General features: G+C 42.8%; 2 protein-coding genes and 1 long non-coding RNA gene across 8 annotated transcripts in view; 1 reads left to right on the top strand and 2 right to left on the bottom strand.

The window, feature by feature from the left end:
• CEP152 (centrosomal protein 152) overlaps positions 1-9,947 on the bottom strand; it is a 45,568-nt gene extending 35,621 nt beyond the window's left edge. For 2 of the 4 annotated variants that reach the window (XM_080980242.1, XM_080980245.1), the window contains exons 1-5: positions 5,902-6,038; positions 2,937-3,064; positions 906-997; positions 627-696; positions 125-457 (exon numbers count right to left, since the gene is read on the bottom strand). In XM_080980242.1, the coding sequence (XP_080836368.1) occupies positions 125-457; positions 627-696; positions 906-997; positions 2,937-3,038 (597 nt within the window). In that variant the 5' untranslated portion in view covers positions 3,039-3,064; positions 5,902-6,038. Of the gene's footprint in view, positions 1-124; positions 458-626; positions 697-905; positions 998-2,936; positions 3,065-5,901; positions 6,039-7,178; positions 7,294-9,803 lie in introns of those variants that run through there. The other 2 variants (XM_080980244.1, XM_080980243.1) reach the window with 2 other exon arrangements.
• Positions 6,179-9,411, top strand: LOC308462764. Its single transcript, XR_013979326.1, has 3 exons — positions 6,179-6,315; positions 8,527-8,655; positions 9,196-9,411. It is a non-coding gene; the product is annotated as an uncharacterized lncRNA (long non-coding RNA).
• A 1,987-nt stretch (positions 9,948-11,934) lies between the features above and the next one.
• SHC4 (SHC adaptor protein 4) overlaps positions 11,935-23,622 on the bottom strand; it is a 56,765-nt gene continuing 45,077 nt past the window's right edge. For all 3 annotated transcript variants that reach the window (XM_080980387.1, XM_080980385.1, XM_080980386.1), the window contains 6 exons: positions 22,099-22,225; positions 19,979-20,156; positions 17,559-17,619; positions 16,790-16,969; positions 14,725-14,966; positions 11,935-13,866 (listed from right to left, as the gene is read on the bottom strand). In XM_080980387.1, coding sequence (XP_080836513.1) covers positions 13,717-13,866; positions 14,725-14,966; positions 16,790-16,969; positions 17,559-17,619; positions 19,979-20,156; positions 22,099-22,225 — 938 coding nt within the window. In that variant the 3' untranslated portion in view covers positions 11,935-13,716. The remainder of the gene's footprint in view (positions 13,867-14,724; positions 14,967-16,789; positions 16,970-17,558; positions 17,620-19,978; positions 20,157-22,098; positions 22,226-23,622) is intronic.

The following is a 23,622-nucleotide window of genomic DNA, read 5'->3' as shown; positions in this document are numbered from 1 at the left end:
AGAAGTGCCAGATTTGCTATTTGAAAGTTACAAACTGACTTAATTGTAGTTTTCTTGCAATGCCACTAGTTTTTACAACTTGAATATGAGAAAACAAAATAGCAGCTTCAAAGAGTCTACATACCTTCAGGTTTTCCTTCTTAGCATCAATGAAATTGTCTGTTTTGCTGTGTTGCTTACTGAACTCTTTCTGGTGACCATTTGTGTATGGCCTAAAGTTTTCTGGAAGGTGATATATATTGTCCTGTTGGTAGTGGCTAGATGCTTTAAACCCATCTCCTCCCAGATACACTTCATCAGATCCATCCTCACTAGCTCTGCCAGAAATCTCATACATGCTTTTATCTTCATCTTCATTGTGATGCTCTGACCAGTCACTGCCATGCATTTCACCTTGGAAGTTGCCTTGGTCATATAAAAAGCGCTCAGCATACAAATTCTGACCCTGTTCATAGTCCTGTGAATAAAGTTAGTTAGCACAACTGGGTACTAGTTATGTTACAGCTAGAAAAGTTTGAAAGACAACATGAAAAAATTATTATTTTGCAAACCTGAGCAAAGATAAAGATAAACAAGCAAGCAAGCAAGCATGCCAATCTGGTCCACTGTATGTCGTATTAACTTACACTTGGTGGATTTGTTGCAACTGGATGATCATCCCATCTGTTGACATCCTGATCCCAGGGTTTCTGTGCTCTATAAAGAAAGCACATGGAGCCATAGGAAACACGTGAGCATATGTAGCATTATTGTGATATATATATATTATTAGCTGAACTTTTTTCTTCATCTGGCCTCCTACTCAGGCAGTTGATGTTGCTCATACAGTTACTGTGAGTGCCATTTGAAAATTTCAGCACTGTCAGGAGTGGGTGGAGGATAATAAAGAGAGTCAAGTTTCTTACTGTTCATGGTCCTCGGGTGCACTGTAATCAGAGAGGTGATCTCCGCTGTCTTCTAGCATATCATGGGGAAGGTCTGTTAATAGCTGCTGCAACTGAAATAAAACTTATTATAGTTAATTAAACATGCAGAAGGTTGGACTAGATGATCCTCAGGGTCCCTTCCAACTCTACAATTCTATATTTATTTGATTCTACGGAGCACATATCCACTAACTCGACTTGTGGTTAAGCGAAAGAGGTTTTGGCACCTTCAATATCAAAGGAACTGAGGAGAAAGCATGCTACATTGTTCTGAAAACGCCAACTATTATAATATTGCCACCACAGCACATATTATTCTTTCTCTGCTGGGCCATGAACATTTGCTCAAAAAGTATGGAAGATATTCCTTCTCATAAACAAGGCAGGTAAGATGGAATAGAACCATAGTAACACATTCATTTATGGGAGCTGACCTACTGCAAAACCTACATATAGATGCCTTTGAGGGGCATGCTTTGCTGCTACCAAAAACAGTAAGCAAGATTAGAATTCATCAACTTGTTCAGCACAAAGTTGCACATCGGAAATATATCATGAACTGTAAGATTGTAGTTCAGACAATTAGGTTGGATACAGACTTGGCTGCAGCAGAACTCTGCTAACTGGATGCTTCATAGGCAGAATTCAGAGAAGAAAGTTGTTGTCGTTGTTGCTACTCTGGACTCAATGCCTGTAACTGACTACTTGAAAATAACCAAGAGCAATAGGTTACCCAATCACCAGTTTCTTTGTATGAGCTTAAAAAGGTAAAGGGACCCCTGACCATTAGGTCCCGTCGTCGCCAACTCTGGGGTTGCGGCGCTCATCTCACTTTACTGGCCGAGGGAGCCGGCGTACAGCTTCCAGGTCCTGTGGCCAGCATGACTAAGCCGCTTCTGGCGAACCAGAGCAGCACACGGAAATGCCATTTACCTTCCCGCCGGAGCAGTACCTATTTATCTACTTGCACTTTGACGTGCTTTCAAACTGCTAGGTTGGCAGAAGCACGGACCGAGCAACGGGAGCTAACCCCGGCGCGGGGATTCGAACCGCCAACCTTCTGATCAGCAAGTCCTAGGCTTTGTGGTTTAACCCACAGTGCCACCCGCGTCCCTATGAGCTTATCCCTCCTCTATTCCAGCACTCCATTCCTCACATTTCTCAGAATACAGCGTGGGAAACTCTCCCCCAGCCCTCTGTCTGTCTCTCACACCCACACACAGAGTTCTCCACCTTAACTCCTAGATGACTTAGAGAAGCCAGGACGGGTAGCTGATTTGAATCTTGTACTGTTTGTCTTGACATTACATTATATTGATATGCAAGCCTGCCTGAGGGAAGAGGTGTGTGACAAAAGCTATCCTATCCTCCTGGCCTGAATACTGCCTCCTGCTGAGCTCCCGGAATTGATGGAGGGTGGGGTTTTATCAAAGGTAAAGGAACACCCACAACTGCTGCTGACTTCAGAAAGGAGTTGCTGCTCTTCTAGACAGAATCTGTCTAGACAGAACTATATAACTGCATTACAAGAATGGTAACCTGAAGAACATCTGTTTGAGCCTGCTTTTGCCTTCTCCCTCCCATGCCTTTTCTTCGTAAGTCGTGGCTTTCTAGATTATGAGTCTCTATAACCAATTTTTGTAGGCTACTCTGGGAGCGTTTCTGGCTAAATAACAAGGAATAAATGCTTTAAATAAATAATATGCAATGGAACATATAAAACTTGGGAACCCTATAATTTTACTTTGAAGCTGGAGTGAGTGGTAATAATGTAACATTATTTCAGCTGAAGTATCATGATAGGAAACAAATACTGCACTTCTCTAAGTGTTTTTTTTAAAAGCCAGAAAATACTGTGAATGTAGAACTTATGTCTCTGCAGGGCCAACCTTTCTTTTGGGAGGGAAGAGCTACAGGCCACTTAAATCTCTCAGAATAACCTTCCCCAGTATTTCTTTTTTGAAGAAGTTACTTTTCAGCAACTAACTAAAATAAACTTTCTTTACTTACTTGGAGCAAGGAATCCTGTATAGAGTGCACCTGTTCTTCCAAACCTTCAGTGAGGTTTTGGTACTTAGAATGGATCTCAACTGATACATCTGTGCAGTACATTTTCTTTTTTTCACGTTACTAGAAAACTGTACACAACATAAGCGATTATGGTGTTTTAAATTAGATACCCAATTTTTCTTCATCCTAAAACTAGCAAAGCCTATACACGTTTGTTTATTAAAGGAAAGCATCAGCCCACAAAAAGAATAACGGGCAAATAGGAGAAGTGCCTCTCTCATATTTTAGAGTGGGATTACTATATTACAAATCAAAGGGGTAGCCACATAAGTAAGACTGCACCAAAACCACCAGGAAAACTATACTTCTTCTTTTAGGCATGGCAATCAAGATTCTAAAGTTATCAAATTGTCATCTAAATGTTTTCAGACGTTCCAAGCTATACACTATCAACACCTTTTTGTTCAATGTCTACAATTACTATTTCTATATAGACTAGGGTTTCAGCACTGCACAGTATTGAGGACTTCAGAACTGGAGTGAAGTAGATGAGTTTCTTCTAAAGATCCACTCATAAGAGGCAGCTGGAGGGGAGCAGGAAACCTTTGGAGAACGGAGGATGCTGGAACTGGATGAGTCAGAGAAGGGTGAGCAAGGCCATGGAAGGTTTTGAAAGCAAAACTGAGGACCTTGCGCAGGATTTGGAAACTGATAGGAAGTCAGTGTGGGGATTTAAGGAATATGATGACAAGAGAGGTGAATAATTTTAGTAGCAGAGCGCTGGAAAAATGTGAGTTGACCAATGTGAGACAACAGAAGGCCAGAAGTGGGAATACAAAAGATGCCTAAGACATTGATTCATTTTTGCTGGGGAGGGGCAGGGAGAGAGGAAGGGCTGCATTTTTATACTGTTGTAAAGGAGAAAAGATTGTGCCTGTTGTACAAGGATTTCAGATCATCTCTATGCAGGGTTTCCCAAACTTGGATCTCCAGCGGTTTTGAGACTTTTGTTCCCATCAACCCTGACCACTGGTCCTGCTAGCTAGGGATGATGGAAGTTGTAGTCCAAGAACAGCGGGAGACAAAAGTTTGGAAAATCCTGCTCTATGGATTATACGAGGGATGGAGAATCTCAAGGCCAGAGACCAAATGCAGTTCTCTCCTTCTGGCCCTTAGGACTATTTGTAAGCAACAGGCTCTTCCTGGCCCTGTTCCCCACCATCAAGCATTTCTCCTGGCTGGAACGTGCCCTTTACTATTATAATCCTTCCTGAATGAAGATATAAATATAGATTGATAAATACACAGTGTGTGTGTATACCTCTCACTTTGCTGTGGCTGGAATATAGTCTGCTACATTAAGCTAACAAACCACACCCACTGTCATGCCCACTTTTGCCTCTAGACTTGCTCACCACTACCATATGGCCCCCTTCTTCCTGGCATGCTTATTTCAGAGGTTTGGGATAGGGGGTGTACAGAAAAATGTCCAACCAAGTCAGTCCCCATTTGCAGTATGAAGTGGTAAAGGTAAAGGTAAAGGGACCCCTGACCATTAGGTCCAGTCGTGGCCGACTCTGGGGTTGCGGCACTCATCTCGCTTTATTGGCCGAGGGAGCCGGCGTACAGCTTCCGGGTCATGTGGCCAGCAAGACTAAGCCGCTTCTGGCAAACCTGAGCAGCCCACGGAAATGCCGTTTACCTTCCTGCCGGAGTGGTACCTATTTATTTACTTGCACTTGACGTGCTTTCGAACTGCTAGGTTGGCAGGAGCAGGGACCAAGCAACAGACGCTCACCCCATCGTGGGAATTCGAACCGCCGACCTTCTGATCACCAAGTCCTAGGCTCTGTGGTTTAACCCACAGCGCCACCCGCATCCCATGAAGTGGTAGTACAGCCCATAAACATGTTTACACCTCTGCAAAAATTAGGGAAGCACGTCACCATCCCGGTGGAAGGCAGGGAATTAATTCAGTTAGTAATCAGCATACCTAAAGGAGGGAAAGTTGGGAGTTTTTGAAGCCACAGAAGGTGGCTTCAAAAAAAACAAAACAAAAATCAAGGGGCTGGTGAATTCCATTTGATATCTGAACATGAATGCATTCTGGCAAATTATCCTAGTTTACTAGTAAAAGGTAAAGGTACCCCTGCCCATCAGGGCCAGTCGTGACCGACTCTAGGGTTGCGCACTCATCTCGCTCAAGAGGCCGGGAGCCGGCGCTGTCCGAAGACACTTCCGGGTCACGTGGCCAGCGTGACTAAGCTGCATCTGGCGAGCCAGCACCAGCGCCACACACGGACACGCCGTTTACCTTCCCGCTAGAAAGCGGTCCCTATTTATCTACTTGCACTTAGGGGTGCTTTCGAACTGCTAGGTAGGCAGGAGCTGGGACCGAACGACGGGAGCTCACCCTGCCGCGGGGATTCAAACCGCCAACCTTTCTATCGGCAGGTCCTAGGCTCTGTGGTTTAACCCACAGCGCCACCCGAGTCCCTATCCTAGTTTACTACATTGAGATAAATGCTGTAGCTGTGATACTGTGAAAGCCAATAGCAAGGTGTATTAAGTGGGACAGGAAGCATATCCAGCAAGGAATACTTTCCCCCTTTAATGACCAAACTAGACAAGAAGCAAAACAAATTCTATGCTGATTATTTAGCATTAATGCAACAATGACAGGAGATTGTACTAGTCAGCTGATGGTGGTGTAAGAGCCACTCTGGTTCTCTAGGACCAAATCAATACAAGTATCTTGCTGCAATACAATTAACCAGCAATAGTTTTCCTATAAGCCCTCCTGACACAACTCCATTTAAAAATTAGCAGATCTGTGTGTTTTTTCTCTCTCCACAAAATATACAGAACTCTCAGGGAAAACTGATACACAGCAAAATCAGTTACATGTGCAACAAGCACCCTAAAACACTAAATAAATTAAACTAAATGTATAAGAAACACATACTGAATTGCTGCATAGAACAGCAGAATCTCTCTTCATAACCAAGAGAGGCACCCACATTCCTAAATACTCCAGATAAGAGATGGCATAATTCACAGTTCTGTTACAACAGCTGACTCTAACATGTACAGAAGCTTAAGAAATAGCAAATGACAAAAGCACTTTATTTAAATGTGTTTTTTTAAACAGTCAGCCACACTAATAAGGAGTTGTTTCGGTGACATCATGAGACACTCAGGTGTAATTTCAAGAAGATTATGATGTCACTAGAAATGTCTTTCCAAGACAACAGTATAAGCCTTAACATAAAGTAGATTTCTGAGGTGGAGTCCAATCCCAGAATAAGGAAGTCACAGAAAAAGCTCAACAACTACACAAGTTGGACCTGCTATTATAGCTGTATAGCAGACATGCTAGGTCAGTCATATTGTAGAGCTGGAAAAGGTTCAAAAGAGGGCAACCAAAATGATTAAGAGCATAGAGCAACTCTTCTATGAGGAAAGGCTACAACATTTGGGCATCTAAGTTTAGAAAACATGCTAGAGGTGTGAAAGTTATGCACGGCTTAGAGAAAGTGCATATAGAGCAGGTTTCCTCAACCTCGGCCCTCCAGATGTTTTGAAACTACAACTCCCATAATCCCTGACCACTGGTCCTGCTAGCTAGGGATCATGGGAGTTGTAGGCCAAAAAAACATCAGGAGGGCTGAGGTTGAGGAAGCCTGATATATAGAGAGAGAAATTTTCCCATCTCTCATGAAATTAAACTTGTGGGCATTCAATGAAACTGAATGTTGAAAGATTCAGAACAGACGAAAGAAAAGTACTTCTTCACGCAGAGCACAGTTGATTCTGAAATTCACTTCCACAAGAAATAGCAACAGTCACCAACTTGGATGGCTTTAAGAGAGGATTAGACAACTTCATGAAGAACAGGTCAGCTACTAGCTACAATAGCTCTATAGCTGGTGAACGTATTTACATCAGCCAGCAGCTGTCTTGTCTTAAAATCATCTGGTTGACCTTTTAAGAAGGTTTGAAAGGGAAGAACATAATATTGAAAGGAAAGAATATTGTGAATTATATAATGAACTATTTATGATATACTGCTGGGCCAGATGGGTCATTGGCCTGGTACGTCAGGCTCTTAATATGTTCTAAATCATTTCCAATGTGGTCCTTAGTGCTGAACAAGTCATCTACCCCAGCGTAAGAAAAAAGGAAAGTCGGGGGCGGGGGCAGAATAAGAAACATGAAGTTTTGGCAAGTCTTAGTTTTTACCTCTTGCTCCCTAGCATAGTCCTCCTGATCATATTCTTCATCTTCATGTTGTACTTGCAAAGCTGCGCTGTCAAAGTCAAGTGACATGTTTGGAATAATGTTTCTTGTTTCACCTATGGTGGGGAAAACGAAAATTACACAATTGCAATTAATAATAATAAACTTTAGTGAAAGAGGAAAAGAGTCCTCAAACATACAGATACTGTTCCTAAAGTGACGTTCCCATTAGCCAGAATTTGTTAGCTCCTTCTTACTTAAAAATTCTTTGATATTGACTTCCGCGTTTTACTGCTCACCGAGACGCACATGCTCCATGGGTTCTCCGTGAAGGAGTGGTTGTTGGAGGGGATTTCTGGGGCAATGCGACCCCTAAAAGCTTTCAAAAGGCACATAACTGCATATTAACATAATAGGAGTTAACAATGTTTGGTTGCCTGCTCATAAGCAGTCATTTGACCTATGTTACACCTATTCCTAAAGACTGACCCCCTCCATCCTACCCATCCCAAATTTTTCACATAACACTCCCTACTTGCAGTTCAAGTGCCAATTTTGTTCAGTTACATTACTATGCTTGGAAGATTTGGTATTCTGAAGTAGAATATGGTTGTGGTGATTCAGTCAGATACAAATAGCAACTCCCTATATAACTTTGAAAACAGACCATTTTAGTCTCAAATAAACACCTCACTAAACCTTCCAATCACCTCTAAATTTATTCTCTGCATATTATTCTTTAAAAATTAATCTCAAGATTTGCTAACAAAATTATTATTTTGCCCCATCTGTTATGCTTTTGATGAGTTCTGCGAAACTCAATTGGTACTTGAGAGATTGAGAAATGCCCTGATGTTTGATTGCTGCATTTTTATATATCCAACCCAGACTCCTGCACTCTTCAGTCTAAAAAGCTAGCCTCAAGCATCCAACCTATGAATATAAAAAGCTATTTTATTTTATTTTATAGTTGCTTTGCATAGCAATATTTGCAAAACAATGTGTAAGTTGATGGCTTGCAGAGTTTACCTGTTACACTAGCAGGAGACGGGACCAGGAGAAGTTAGCCAACCTTTCTGGTTCTGACCCACCACACTGAAATAAAATTCCTTTCCCTGAAGACCCTGAGAGAGGCTAGACTCAATGAACCTAAATTAAAAGAATGGCCAGCCCTACTCAGCCTAAGTTCAGAAAGATTAGCTTGGGAAACCTATTATGTGTTGAGTGATTGAAACCTTGCTGAGTGAATAAGGTAGCAAGAAATATTTTGTGACGCTCCCACTATTCCTTCAAATTATAACAACGTAAGAATAGCTCTTCTGGATGAGGCCATAGGTCCATTATATTCCAGCATCCTGTGAGTGGCCCGCCAGATGCCCAGGGAAAGCCAGCAAGGAGGACCCAAAAGCTTAACAGCACCCTTCCCACTTGTGATTCTCAGTGGCTGGTATTCAGAGGCATACCATCTCCAACAGTGCAGGTAAAAACAGAGCCATCATGGCTAATAGTATACTCCAAGCATTTGTCCAATCCTCTTCCCCGTCTCTGGGAAAGCCTTCTCCATTAACTTCAGAATTATATATACTTCCTTACTTGCCTTTAGAAAGGTACATTTTTCTCAGCTAGCTGGCTTTTGGTTTAGCAAGCTTGGCAACTGGGATTTTGTCAAGCATCTACAAGTCCCTGATTGCCATTTTTGTTTTGCGAGCCGCTTTGAACAATCAGAAAAGCAGCCCAAAATGTTAACAAGCAATGTATGTGTGAAGTTATTTTGAAAACATACCAAGAACTACTTCTAAAGCACTACATAGCACGGCACCTTCATGCAGCACAACCCTGTAAATGAGTATTGCTCAAAAATGTGCCTTATTGAGGCGAATTAGAATTCTGCCATTGGAGATCTCAGGTTACGCTGCGAAGCTGCAACCCCACATCCATTTGGGCAGGTCAATGGTACAATTGCCACCTGTCCTGTATTTCGGTGCGTCCTGTATCGATACAGCTTTGTCCTGTATTTCAGGTCTTCTCTCTGCCAAGCTAGAGATCCTCTGCAAATGCCTGTGTTTGAAAGGGTATGTGAAAGTCATGTATTTAAGCTCCGAGTAGCCAAGCACAGATTTAAAAATCCATGTGTGTGCGCGCGTGACATGTATTCCAGAGAATAGGCTGCAAGAGATCACATTGGACTGCTTTGAAGTCGCTTCAGCACCAGACGAGAAAATAAAAACCGCCCCCCAACCGCCCTGCTGCCCCACATTTTGCCACAACAAAGGTGGCAACCCTAGTCAAGGGGGCTAGTCAAGGGTAAGCGGCTACGCAAGTTCCCTCGGTCGCATTTTAGCACCTTTTACCACAGCGAAGGACATAGGTGCCTATTTAAAACATTTTGCTTCTAAAAAAATCTTCGTCAGAAAACGGGGTGCGAGTTGCGAGGGAAGCAGAGCAGGCGAATTCGAAGTCTAGGCCCGAGGCGCCCCGTTTCCATGGCGACGCCCAACCACCACCACCCCTCCCTGGGCGTCCCCGCCGCGCTGAACCCCGCGCCGGGTTCCTACACGAGCGAGCGAGCAGCGACCCCCCCCACACTTTTTCTCTCCCCCCCCCCAACAAGCAGCCGAGACGCCTCACCTGCTCCCCCGTCTCCACGCCGCTAAAAGCGACCCCTTCCCTCTTCCGCGTGACGACCGAACCTGCCCGCCGTTCTTTGGATGATTGAAAGAAAGGCCGACCAATAGGCAAGGAGACAGCCTTTCCACAAAGCCGGGGGGGGGGGGGAGTTTGAGAGAAAGCGGTAGGCGGTGGGCGAAGAGGCGGGCTTTGTTTTTTGTTTTTCCTTTCTTTCTGCTCCAAGCTCGGTTGCGCCGCGAAGCCTTTCCTTGTTTGAAAGCTGGCGCGGCTGGCGGCGGGAAAAGGAACCTGCTCGGCGGTTGGATGGAGGTCTCAGCCAATCGGGAGGAGCGCAAGGGACCAGACAGTTTCAGAGCCGGCTGCGGCTGCGCTCTAAGCACATTGCAGGCTGCCTGTTGGAAGGGGAGCTGAGTGTGTGGTTTTGGCAAATGGGAGGATTTCGGCTGTCTTCCAAATAGGAATTATTCCGGGGCTGGAGGTGGGGCGGGGGGCATCCTCTGTTCTGCCTTCAGGACCCATTCACCCGCTCATCTTACACAGGGACGGAACAGGCCCAGCAATCATAATCATAACAATTGTTATATTTCTATACACCACCCTTCATCCAAGGATCACAGAGTAGTTTACACGATAAAAACACAAAAAATACATAACACAGTAACAAGCAAAAATAAAAGCACCCCCCAGCACCCATTTTAAAAGGCCGTAAAATGATTTGATTAGCCAAAGGCCTGGGAGAGGAGAAATGTTTTTGCCTGATGCCTAAAGATATGCAATGAAAGTGGCAGTCGATCCTTCCAGTGAAGAGCATGCCACAAACGGGGAGCCACCACCATGGGCGGGGGCAGAACTGAGCTATCTGTGATACAATTGGTCAGTTAGTTAAGTATTTTTATTTATTTGCCCATGGCCACCACAGGAAAGGCTCAGTTGCTGCTCTCTGGTCCTCTTGTGGACAAAACACAAAAAGAATGACTTCAGATTATGATTGCAAGGTCTGAGGCGGTTCATATGGGGAGAAGTGGTCCTTGAGGTGTTGTGGTCCTGAGCCGTTTTAAGGCTTTATATGTAAAAACCAGCACTTTGATCTAGGCCCGGAAATTAATTGGCAGCCAGTACATTTGGGCCAGGATTATGTGCTCAAACAGTCTTGCCACAGTGAGCAAACTGGCCACTGATTTCTGCACCTGCTGATGTTTTCAAACCGTCTTCAGAGGCAGCCCCATGTATAACACATTGCAGCAATCTAACCTAAAGGTTTCAAGAACATAGATGACATTAGTTAAGCTATACTGTATCTGTCCAGATAGGGGTACAGCTGGGTCACCAGCCCAAGCTGATGCAAGCTGCTCTGCACCATTGAGGCCACCTGAGCCTCAAGTGACAGCAAAGGATCAAGAAGTATCCTCAAGCTACATACTGTTCCTGTAGATGGAGTGTAAGTCCATCAAGAGCAAATCTCCCCTCACCCATCTGGTCTAAGGAACTGCCCACTAACAGTGCCTCTGTCTTATCTGAATTGAGCTTCAGTTTATTGGCTCTCATCCAGTCCATTACAGAGGCAATACGATGGTTCAGCACATCCCATGCCACACCTACAGATGTAAGGGAGAAGTAGAGCTGTGTCTCAACAGCATATTGCTGACAACGTACTCCAAACCTTCAGATGACCCCACACAGCAGTTTCATGTAGATGCTAAAATTGAATCCTGAGGAACCCTGCATTGCAGGTTCCATTGGGCCGAACAGCACTCCCCAAGCATCATTGGGTGCCAGAAAGGTGACACCTGTCTAATATTTAATGGGAGAACATTCCAGAGTGTAGTTGCCATAACACAAGAGGTCTGATTCCCAAATTGTGCAGAACAGACCTCCTGGTGAGATTCAGGAGGCCCTCAGCTTCAGAACATAGTGATTGGCTGGGTGTGTAAGGGATGATATGATCTTTCATGTATCTTGGTCCCAAGTTGTATAAGGCTTTATACACCAAAACTGCCATGAGCAGTGTAGTCACCAACAAGCTATCTCATGCTGCAAGCCTTTTGGTAAAATGTTGGGATTCTCAGCTTGGCATTGTGACAAACTGTGTGAACAGTGTGTTGTAAAAAGAACAGAAACAAAACATGTAAAATATATTTGCACAGACAAAGTTTATTTTTAAATGTCATTATTTTAAAAGCTAACTTTATTTAAGACTTTCATATATCTGCTGTTGGGCATCCTAGGAGAGAATCACCATCTATTGCTCTGCTAACTTGTTCAGCTCTTGCAAATACGATTTTGGTGGCATTGTGCTAATATATAAAAAGGAATATACCCTGAGAAAACTATCCTTTCCATGTGCAGTGTGGTCTTGAGTATGTGCACTTGGAAGTAAGTTCCAGTGACCAGGTTCAAAACAATCAAATCCTGGCTTAATAAACCAGCAAAAATACGAGTGCCATGGACCTGCATTAAATGGCTTATCAAGTCAGGATTAGAACATCTGAGTGTGGCCGCTGAGTTCAGTAAATATTACTCCCTAGATGTGTGTGCTAAAGAGTGTCGTTTTCTTTTTCAAAACTCCAAACACACTACTTGGTCTCTCTGTTATAAAGTACAGAATTGCTCCAGTATATACTAATTTACATAATACTTCCGATTGACAACGGGTACAGAGACAATGCAGGGTGAATATTTATTTCTCAGAAACTTAGTTTCTTAACTTTTAGGAACAAAAGAAATCTAGTGGAGCTGAAAAAGAGCAGCGGGAAGGAGAAATACAGAGCATGCAAAATTTAAAAAGAGGAAAGGAAAGTAGCCAGTTTAAAAAGGTCCCCCTGCAAAATAACATATAGTCTGTTTCCTTTAGCTTCTCTATATTGTAAACTTACAACGGAATTTGAGAGTGAAAGTTATTTCTGATACTTGTTGGCATTATTAGTAAAATCATATTTGAGACTCTCAAAAATATTAGCATCTAACTAGGCTTACCATCCATTAAGTCCATCTCTTCCTTTTTTAAACAGCAGTGTGACATGCAAATGAAGCTGCAGCTATCGCTTAACATGTCGTGCTGCTGGTAAAGGAATAGAAGGGCTTTTTGAAAAGTAAGCAAACCTAAGTTTAACCCAGTGTCAGCTTCCGTTTCAAAATTATGCTTAATTTACATACTTAGATTTAGCAAATGTTGCACAAACATTTAAAAAGTTTAGGGATATTATTATTTATTACTACTAATGAACGAATTTGATACCTTTCTTAGGCTGTAGTCTTTCTCCAAAGCATACTTACATTTCACTGAAATTGTTTAATGAAACTGTGAATTTTGGAGTAGCCCTCAAAGAAAGATGAGTATCATAATGGAAGTTGTTGTTGTTGTTGTTTTATCGTTCTATTCAAATTGACCTGTGGTTCTTTTATCTCTCTCTCTTTTTTTGGCAATAATATGTTGTATACCTAGACAAATTAATCAACTAAAATTTTTAAAATCCAGTATAAAGATTATTTATTTCCCCACACCTCCTTGGTTAAAAGGCACATATTTCTATCATTCCAGCCAGTTTCTTCAAGTCAGTTTTGCTTTTGCTTGTGATCGTTTGCTTGTGCTTTTATATTTCATACTGATTCTAAAAATCATTAGAAAGTGATTCTGGTGCTTGGTATCTCCTCTCTCTCTTGCTCTCCAGGGTTTTATTTCTGTAAGGTAAAACTGCTATAGCTGTCCAGATGGGACTGTATAGATGTAAAGTAGATAAACACACTGGCAAGTAGATAACACACACGCACAAAGTCTTGTGTAACAGCATCTAGAGGCATCATCTATTCTTTGCAGAGCTGGATTCCTAGGATCCATGTTTCAGAATAGTCACTTGAAGTTTTGTTAGGAAAAAGAAAGGAGGAATTGTCTTGAGGATGGCATAAGCCAACCTAATTATTTGTTATATTGCGGGTGTCCGGTCCCTTTCCTCAGAGGCTGCTTCAGATTTAATTCACTTCCAGAAGAGATTATTGGCAATTTATTTTCCATGTGGTAACGAATAAGATGATCCACACTGTCAAACACATGATCTTTGGTTCTAACCTAGAAAAGATAGCAAAAAATTAAAGGCAAACACTCGTTTTCAATTGTGTGTCAATAAGGTGGCTCTGCATCTCAAACCACCATATTGCACCTGCTTTCTCCCCAGCTTTTCTTCCACTTGCAAAACATTAAAAGCCAGAGTCATGATTGCTGTATGCTACATCCCAGTAGCAGCTGCTGTGTGTCTTGTGCTGCTGGAGCAGCTTTGTTCACCCAGCTTCTCAGCACAGTGGTCGCTGCTGGGCACTAAGCGGGCAAGGGGCTAAGTGGCAGGGAGGTTGGTGCAGTGTGGGTGCAATAGCAGAGCCAATCAGATGCTCATGCTATTGCTATTCCATTGCACCACCTTCCCTGCCACCTTGCCCCTCCCCTCTCAGTTACTGGCAGGAACCTCTGCACTGGGAAGCTAGGTGAGCAATGCCACCCAACCTTGTTCCATACCGCTGTCTGCTTCTACTGCAGGGGTCAGCAACCTTTTTCAGCCATGGGCCGGTCCACTGTCCCTCAGACCATGTGGGGGGCCAGACTATATTTTGGGGGGGAAATGAACAACTTCCTATGCCCCACAAATAACCCAGAGATGCATTTTAAATAAAAGGACACATTCTACTCATGTATAAAAACACGCTGATTCCCGGACCGTCCACGGGCCGGATTTAGAAGGCGATTGGGCCAGATCCAGCCCTGGGCCTTAGTTTTCCTACCCATGTTCTACCGCATCCTGGATCTGAGGCAGTATGCCTCTAAATACCAGTTGCCAGGGAACAATAACCAGACAATGCTATTTCTGGCACTCTGCACCTGCCCAGTGATCCTCCTAGTGATTATTACTACATCCATTTTCTTAAATGTTCCTACCTTGCCTTCAGGGTCCACCAACAACAGATGTTTCGCTTGTCCTCCTTGTAGCCCACTCAAAACATACTGGCCAGGCGACGTTGTACTTTCACGCACCAAAAAATCCCCATCGTTCACTAAGAGGCTCTCTGCTGCTTTCCTGGTTAACTTCCCATGGTAGCATTCTTCATTCCATAGCTGTTGCTGTATGCCTGCAATGCTTCCAAGACTTGCTAGGTTCTGCTCAACCTCTTCCAATGATTCTGAAATTAAAGTGAAGGAAATGCAAAGGTCTGCATTAGACAGTGCTTCAAACTAGCACTGGAACTGGAATATTAATAGATAATGTGTAAAACCTGCAGGGGTAATCAAGGAAATAATAAAAAAATCAATTGAATAATTAAACTACAACAACACAACAAGATGGAAGAAGTAAAAATATATATTGAGATCACACATGGGTGAAGGGGAGTGGGGGGTATAGGGGAATTTATAAAAATTTCTAATAGCGTTGCATTTATATATAGCAAAGGGAAGTCTATAGCAATTAGGTGTATTTTAATCTAGTCAACTATGTAATAGGCTTATGTTACAAAACGAATATGGATTTGGAATTTGATGTTTGTAATTCTTTTTCGGTTTTGGAATAAAGTTTTTTTTTTAAAAAAAAAGCAGCGAAGGAAATGCACAGGTCTGCATTAGGCAGTGCTTCAAACAAACACAGCTGGCATTCAATAAACCACCAGTAAAGAGACATGATCATGAGAACATAAGAAAAGTCCTGCTGCATCAGGCTAATGTTACATGCAGTGCAGAATCCTCTTCTCACAGAGGCTAGCTAGATGCCTATGGGAAGCCTGAAAGCGGGACCTTAGTGCCAGAGCACTGTCCCCTCTTGTGATTCCCAGCGACTGACACTCAGAGGCCTACTGCCTCCAACAGCCCTTCCAAAACCTACAAGAATGAATTGACTTCAGCTTCACTTAGCTTTTTTGAACAAGGATTCCCATCACTCAGTGATGTCTTTACAAAGCAAACTTAAGACACTTTAGCTTTGAAGACACAACAAACTTGTGTAAAATGTCCCCAAGCACTCTTGCTTTAAAATATGTGTTACTCGATCCAGCTAAGATACACCTGGTCTAGGATGCATGATTTGGAAGAATGCCGTCAATCAGCAGGTGACAGTAATCCACCAGAAATTCACCAGTGATCCACAGCCTACATTCTTCTGCCCATCCCTGCTGTAAAACTCAATGGAAACCCCCAAAAAAGCACAATTTTTATTATTGACTGTTGTGAATATTTGTCTATCAACCAACTGGGAAAAGGTCACTGCACTACAGTTCACTGGGGAATAGTTTCAACAATGAGAAAAGGATCTTTAAATTGTAGGGCAGTGTAGCAGCTTGCACAATTGTTATTATTTAAACAGTTAACTAGTAAACATAAGGAGTGTGAACAGGAGACAGGCCACAGTAAACAGAGGACACCTTTTTCACTGTTCCCTGCTCGTACTGGGGAGAAACAAACCATTATTCCTGACATTCAAACCATAGTGGTTTGTTTCACTCCCAACAAACCTCAGTGATAAGATCAAGCTTATTCTTAGCTTACCAATCAAGGTTTGCTTGGTGTGAAATAAACCACAATCCATGGCTCAGATGTAATGCAAAGCCAGGGGTCGTGGTTGTTAGGATTCTTGCCCCGTGCTTGCAGTCATGGGATTGTTTTATCACATGACGGGAAGAACCAGGTACTCAGTTTCTCCTTGGAGGAAAGATGGGATCTAAATAGAATAAATAGTAGATGGACCTGATATGAGGCAGCTTCCTGTGTGTAGAAGGGCAGAAATCCAGAGAAGCAGGGAAGTGGAAGCACCAGCTTATGAAGAGGGTACACTGTGTGTTGAGTAATAATGGTCATCTGTTACTGCTCATTGTTTTCATTAATGCTAAATTTGGCATTGCTCATCTTGAGTCTCATATCAAGAACAGATGCTTAGCAGGTTTCAAAAAGCCTGAGTGACTTTGCAAGGATTCACATTTAAAGCCTCATGGCATGTACTGTAGGAATATGAACGTACTTGAATGGTGAACAGGGCTGCCACAGGTCTGTTCTACAGTGCAGCTTCTGGTAGTACTTGGTATGGTCTGCAAATTCTGAGTGTTGATATATCGAGGGTCATCAAAAAGATCCATTTTGCTTGCATTTTTCAGCAATGAAGCATCTTTCTTTCCTCCCTGCCCTTGTTCAGTGCAGCCATCTGCAGTTAATTGCAATAGAAAGAGACTTCCTTTATTTCACAATAAACATTAGTAAAACACTTGACATTTTCCAAATGCGTTCTTCCAAGACATGTTCAAAAAAACCCATGGGCCTACTTATATAATATTTTCAGCACATATGAAAAAAATGAATATCTAGCATACCAGGCTATCCTACATAAACACCAATATCGAACTATGATGTTGTGACCTGATTTCTACCACTATAATCCCATCGGCTCAGAACCACAAGAGGGAAGAGAATGTATAATTTCCCAGACTCAGTAGGGATGAGGAAGACATTTGATTCAGTTCGCATTAAGAGGTGAACCTAATTTGTACTTTCTGAAATATTCTGTAACTGAAACCCACCCTTCCTTTGAAATTAGCACTTCTCTGATTTTTGAAATGCAATTCACCAGTCAAGCAGTATGTACAAAGATACATATACTGGGGTAAAGTTTGCATATAAATGCATTTATCATCTTAGGATCCCACAGGCAGAACGGAGCTTGATTCTACATTTTCCATTCCCCCATGAAGAGGGCAGTTTGTGACTTAGGTCTTAGGAACCCACAGGTTGCTTACCTACTGCCTTGTTCTCCTCTGGGCAGTTTTCATAAATATTTGTGGATTTGGGGCTCCCAGTCTGAAAGAAGCAGAAATTAATCACATAGGGTGTTCATTGCTTTTTTAACGTCCTGTCAAAACAAATCCTATGAAGCTCATTTGGAGAAAAAACACACACATCCGGATCAAATAGTTTTGCCTAACAAATTACATGCCACCTATCTTTGGTGCTATGCTCACAGCAAAAGCTGGAAAAGGTTCAGGAAAGGGCGACCAATTTGATCAAGTGGTTGAAACAACTCCCTTATGAGGAAAGGGTATAACCTTTGGGGCTTTTTAGTTTAGGAAAAAAGGCCAGGGAGGACTCGAGGAAGGTTTGCAAAATTATGCACGGAGTAGAGAAAGTCTCATCCAAAGCGGCTGACTGCTGGAAGTTCCAAGAAAGACGAAAGAAAGTATGGTACTTCTTTAGACAGTGCAACAGTTGGATCTACTACAAAGCTAATGAAGCTTAAGCTTCAGGGCACCTAATCCTAGAGGGGCCCCAGAAGCAACTTCAGTCCACATTGCTTTGGGTCTAGGAGACCTAATTGGAGTGGCAGGACTGAAACTGACTTTTTGTGGCGCTGTGGGTTAAACCACAGAGCCTAGGACTTGCCGATCAGAAGGTCGGCGGTTCGAATCCCCGCGACAGGGTGAGCTCCCGTTGCTCGGTCCCTGCTCCTGCCAACCTAGCAGTTCAAAAGCATGTCAAAGTGCAAGTAGATAAATAGGTACCACTCTGGCGAGAAGGTAAACGGCATTTCCGTGCGCTGCTCTGGTTCTCCAGAAGCGGCTTAGTCATGCTGGCCACATGACCCGGAAGCTGTACGCCGGCTCCCTCGGCCAATAAAGCGAGATGAGTGCCGCAACCCCAGAGTCGGTCACGACTGGACCTAATGGTCAGGGGTCCCTTTACCTTTATATTTCAACAATTCCAAAGTTGGACAGTCAGCAGCACAGATGTTGTAAAGGTGTGGTGATCTGTCATGGAATAACCTCACTGAAGAAGGCAATAGTGGTTATCCAGACCTTGTGGCTGGTTGTGAAGGTGGCCCCATGACAGTTCAAGCTTCAGGACCCAAAAAATATAGGTCTGCCACTGGCTTCTGGGTTGGCCAAGCAAGGTATAAATATCAAGAGTCTGACATTTTTATCTTTGCTGGCTTGCTCTAGAAGGTCCCCCCTGTTGCTGCTTTCTTGGGTTGAGACTCCAGCCCAGACTTCTCCAACCTGGTGCCCTCCAGATGATATGGAATGCAACACCTGCATTTCTCCTTATCTAGGTTGACTCTGGAGCCTCAGACAGCCTCCCAAGTCCTATCTCTCTATCTGAGCAATGTCTCACAGCTTACCTGTCTTGCTCAGCCCAAATGTCACTCTTGACATAGTGCAGCCTTCCCCAGCTTGTTGAACTACAACTCCCATCAGCCCCGACCAGCATGGTCAATGGCCAGAGATAATGAGGAGGTATAAGCCAAAACATTTGGGTGACACCAACTTGGGAAAGTCTGTTCTAGTTATTTCTAGGGAATTAAAGAAATCTCTTCTCATACAGTTAAATTTCAGTACAAGGCATGTTGTTAAAATTAAATACTTTATTGTCACTTGTACAACTTGTATACAGAGAGATTACACAAGCACCCCCCACTCAGCTCTCTTAGTCTTAATTCCCCTCGTTTACTGACACACACCCTCCAAACCCAAAAGTCAGTTGCCCTGTTGTTATCTTTTCATTCAGCAGCCTAACAGCCCACGGATAGAAGCTGTTCTTTACCCTGTTGGCGCGACTAATCATGCTTCTATATCTTCTGCCTGAGGGCAGGAGATCAAGAAATTGCCAGCCAGGGTGTGAATCATCCCTGAGAATTTTCCTCACTCTCCTGAGGCAACATTCTTCTGCTATTTCATCCAGCAGATTCACGGGACAGCCCATAATATCTTGTGGTGTATTCACCACCCTCTGTAGGCACTTCCCATCAGCTGATGTCAAACCAGCGTACTACTCTGTGATGCAGAATGAAAGGACACTTTCTATTGTTGACTGGTAGAAGGAGATCATCAAATGTTGAGGGCCTTTTCTGTTGTGGCTCCCCATCTGCAGAATGCTCTCCCCAGTATGGTCCACCTGGTGCCATCATAGACATATTTTCAGCACCAGGGGAATACTTATATTTCCACCCAGGAATGTGATAGACAGAAATGGTGTCATTATTGTTAGTGTGCTGCCAAGCTTCCTTTCGCTGTTACAGCAGTTGCTTGTTCTGTTTTTTATGGTACTATGCATCTATGTTTTCAGTGTGTTGTAAGCTGCCTGGAAAACTCTGAGTAACAAGTGATCAAGAAGTCTAAATAATGTTAAATAATAATAATGTCCTATCAATAATAAACACACTTACTGGACAATATTGCTGTTCATAGTGCACAGGGCACTTAGTTCTTTGTTCTGCGGGTACTTTCAGCCTGGCATCTAATAGTCCACCTGCAGGAGGCTCTTTCCCTGGGATTTCATTATAGTATTCATGATCTTCCTTATCCTGAATATTCCACGTGGATCCACCAAGATTAACCACTTCTCTGTTCAAAATTAATCAACATTACAAAATGCACAGCTTTCAAATGTGTCTCATAAAATGAGCTGCAAGTAGTTTCAAAGGACATTAAATTAAATCAACCAGTGAATGCATTGACAATGTATTTTTTATACAGATTCTACTCTTCTGCTAATGGAACTCCCAGAATGGCTTCACAACATAAACAAAGGCAAGAAATACATCTAAAACAAAGAAGCCAGGCAGCCATAAAATTAAACATTAAAGAACTCCCCGAAAGGAAAAGTTTTTACGTGATGACAGATATACATCATAGCTTCATGGGATCTTCATAGGAAAGTTATTCCAAGCATCTGGCACCACCACCCAAAAGCCCCTGTTATGCTCACTCACCGAGTGGTCTGAGATGATGGCACAGAGGGTGCGATTCCCCAGGCTTTTCTTAAAGTTCAGTCAGGTCTATACAGCAATTTTTAATTGAGACTGTAGAGCTTCTAAGTGGGCCTTTTCTGTGGTGGAGTCTTTCAAAAGGACTGGCGTAGCTCAGGTCTGGGAGCTAAATATGGCCCACCATGCCTCTCTATCCCCACTCTGACCACACCTTCACTCAACCTGCTTTTTACTCTAAGTGTTTTAGCCTGGTGAAAATATGTTCCTGAATTCTAATAATGCCTCTTTTTGTTCTGATGGAGGACAGACAGGTTTGTGTCAATGTCTGTAGCTTACTGTACAATAATAAAATTTGCATCCATTGCCCCTCCCACCACTGGCATGTGGCTCTTGGAAGGTTGCCCAGAAGTGAAAGTGGCCCTTAAGATGACAGTGGTTCCCCATTCATGTCTTTCAATGTAATGGTAACATTTTTTTAAAAATCAAAGTTTTAAACAATCTTTTATAACCTGCTTTGTGAGGTCCTTCTGAAAGTGGCAGATAAACATCTTAAATAAATAAATGAAGAATTTTGCTGCAGTTGGAACTGCAGCAAAATATTAATGGATTACATCGTAGTTGCAACCAAGAAATCTGAAAAATCTTCCATTTGGATACCCCCCTCCCCCCAGGTGGGGAAAAATTTGCTGTGTCTTTTCTGTAAAAATGTAATGCAGCTAATCTTGAATCCTGCTTTTTAATTTATAATGAGAACATAATTTTATAAACGGCCGGGAACAGGAAAGAGACAGAGTTCAAGTAGTCTGGTTAGGAGTATGTAATTCAAGAATTTAATTGTATAATTCACTGTGGCTGGAGAAGCAGCCATTCAATTTGCAGAGCAATAGATGGACAACATTTCACATCTGTTCACCTATAAGTGCAGAGCACACAACTTATTCATAAGTCATGCCTTATACCGCCAGCCTTTCTCAAGCTGTTATCCTCCAGATATTTTGGACTACAATTCTCATCAGCCAACATGATGGTAATAGTCCCAAACATGCGAAGGGCACTACTTTGCAAATGCTGCCTTATACAGAGCCAGACCTCTAATCCAACAAACACAGTGTTAGCTACTGTGACTGGCATCAGGTCTACAGGCTGGGGTCTTTCAAAGCAGCGCTGCTGGACATCCTATTACCAGGAGTGTGTGGGGCTTGAACCTAGAATCTGCACAAACCTAGAACCCGCACACTGAGCATGCATTCTGCCACTAAGCTGTGTGCTCTTCTGCACAATTTACAATCTATTTGTGATTTTTCCTTGGAGTTTTATTTTCCATGGGATTTTATTTTAGGTTACCTTTAGGACTGCAACTCGGTTATAGGAAGCAGTGTGTCCTGGGGCCAGATAATGAGAAAAGCCTCATTTGGCTCCCAGGCCTGAGCGTTTCCAGCCCTGACATAATGCTCTCTTGATGAATGACAAGGTATGGGACAGTAGGGATGTAGGGAGAAAGAGATACACTGCAAGGCCCTTGAGATCGGCATGCAAACAGCATGTATATTCACATTATTTCCCAGCACCATGCTGACCTTTCATTGGAAGCAATCAAAGTGGAAGGATTCTTCAAGTACTGTTTGAAACGCAGCTCAAAAGCTTGCCCTATGGTATTTATGACTTCCTGGGCTATTCCACTGGGACATTCCAGTATATGGCAGGCTAAAACAAAACAAAACACAGAGAAAAGTTGTGGAAAACAAATAAATCATTGTCATATATTAAAAGGCTTAGGAGTCTGATTATCAAGAGTGCTGTGCAGGTAAAAGTTCAATCGAAGTGAAGGTTAGAACAGTTTCCAGAGCAGTACAACAAAGGAATCAAATCTAACCTAAGTTCTCAAACTTTCCAACAGGGATCTGTTGAGAGGGTTGAAATTTCCTGAAGCCCACCAATTACAAAATGGCAGTGCAGAGGTGGAGCCACTAACAAAATGGTGGCCGATGGAAGTGGAGCTTGGAATAATCAACTGGCAATTGCAAACATCATTCTCTACTGATATCTGTTTGCTCTTTAGAGCTTGCTTAATTCTTTGAGGCAGTGGTTTCCTTGTGCCAAGGAATTTCATAGGTCATCCTTCCTTGGGCCAAGTACAGACAATGGCTTTGGAGGCATACTTTTAGGGAGATAAGGGTTTTAATTGTTACTTCAAACTTTCAGGAGTAAATTCTACTATGTTTAAGATTTAAGCCATAATTCTGTGCACACTCATCTGGAAGTTTAGCACTATTGAATACAGAGTGACTTCTGAGTTAGCTTGCATAGAATTGCAGTGTTAATTCTTTTAGCTTTTCTTCAGAACAGGAGGTATTTTGTCCTGGGTATTCTGCAACAAACTGTTTTGGATGTCTCATTTCCACATCTGATATATTTGGAATCATTGGAGTCATTTAGACAGTACTCCAGGTGCAAATGTAAACACTGATTTGCATAGTCATATTATTATATTTTCTGTTGCCTTGCTAATGACACTTAAAAATATATATTTCCAGGAACATAAATAACAATATAAGAAGAGCCTGCTGGATGAGGCCATTGGTCCATCTAGTCCAGCATTCTGTTCTCACAGGAGCTGATCAGATGCATGGAAAAACTTGCAAGCAGGACCTGAGTACAAGAGCATTCTTCCCTCATGAGGTTTCAAGCAACTGGATTTCAGAGGAATTACTTCCTCTGACTGTTATGTACTGAAGTTCTCACCCTAGGCCAGCAGGGGGGGATACTGTAGATAGTTCAGGTCCACATATGCAAATAAGGGATCGAAAGTGACGTTCAGTGATTGGATAGTTACAGAAAATGGTTACTGTTGCGTTCTAGTGGAGCTCTATATAAGCAGGCTGGCTGAACCCTTCAGTTCAGTTCTGTTCTGGCCTGTGAATAAACAAGAGCTGTTTGAAGAATCGCTGTGTCGTCTGATATGTTCACCCACAACTTAACACTGGCGACGAAGGTGGGATCGATGGACAACAGAGCACAGCCAGATGCGGCCACCCTCTGAGCAGAGCTGAATCACTGAGCTGAAACACTGAGCGAAATCACTGAACAGAACCAATTCAGAG

Source organism: Podarcis pityusensis (genome assembly GCF_964106645.2).
Source record: "Podarcis pityusensis genome assembly, chromosome: 14".
In the NCBI taxonomy this organism is placed as follows: Eukaryota; Metazoa; Chordata; class Lepidosauria; order Squamata; family Lacertidae; genus Podarcis; species Podarcis pityusensis.
This window is presented reverse-complemented; position numbering and strand designations above follow the sequence as displayed.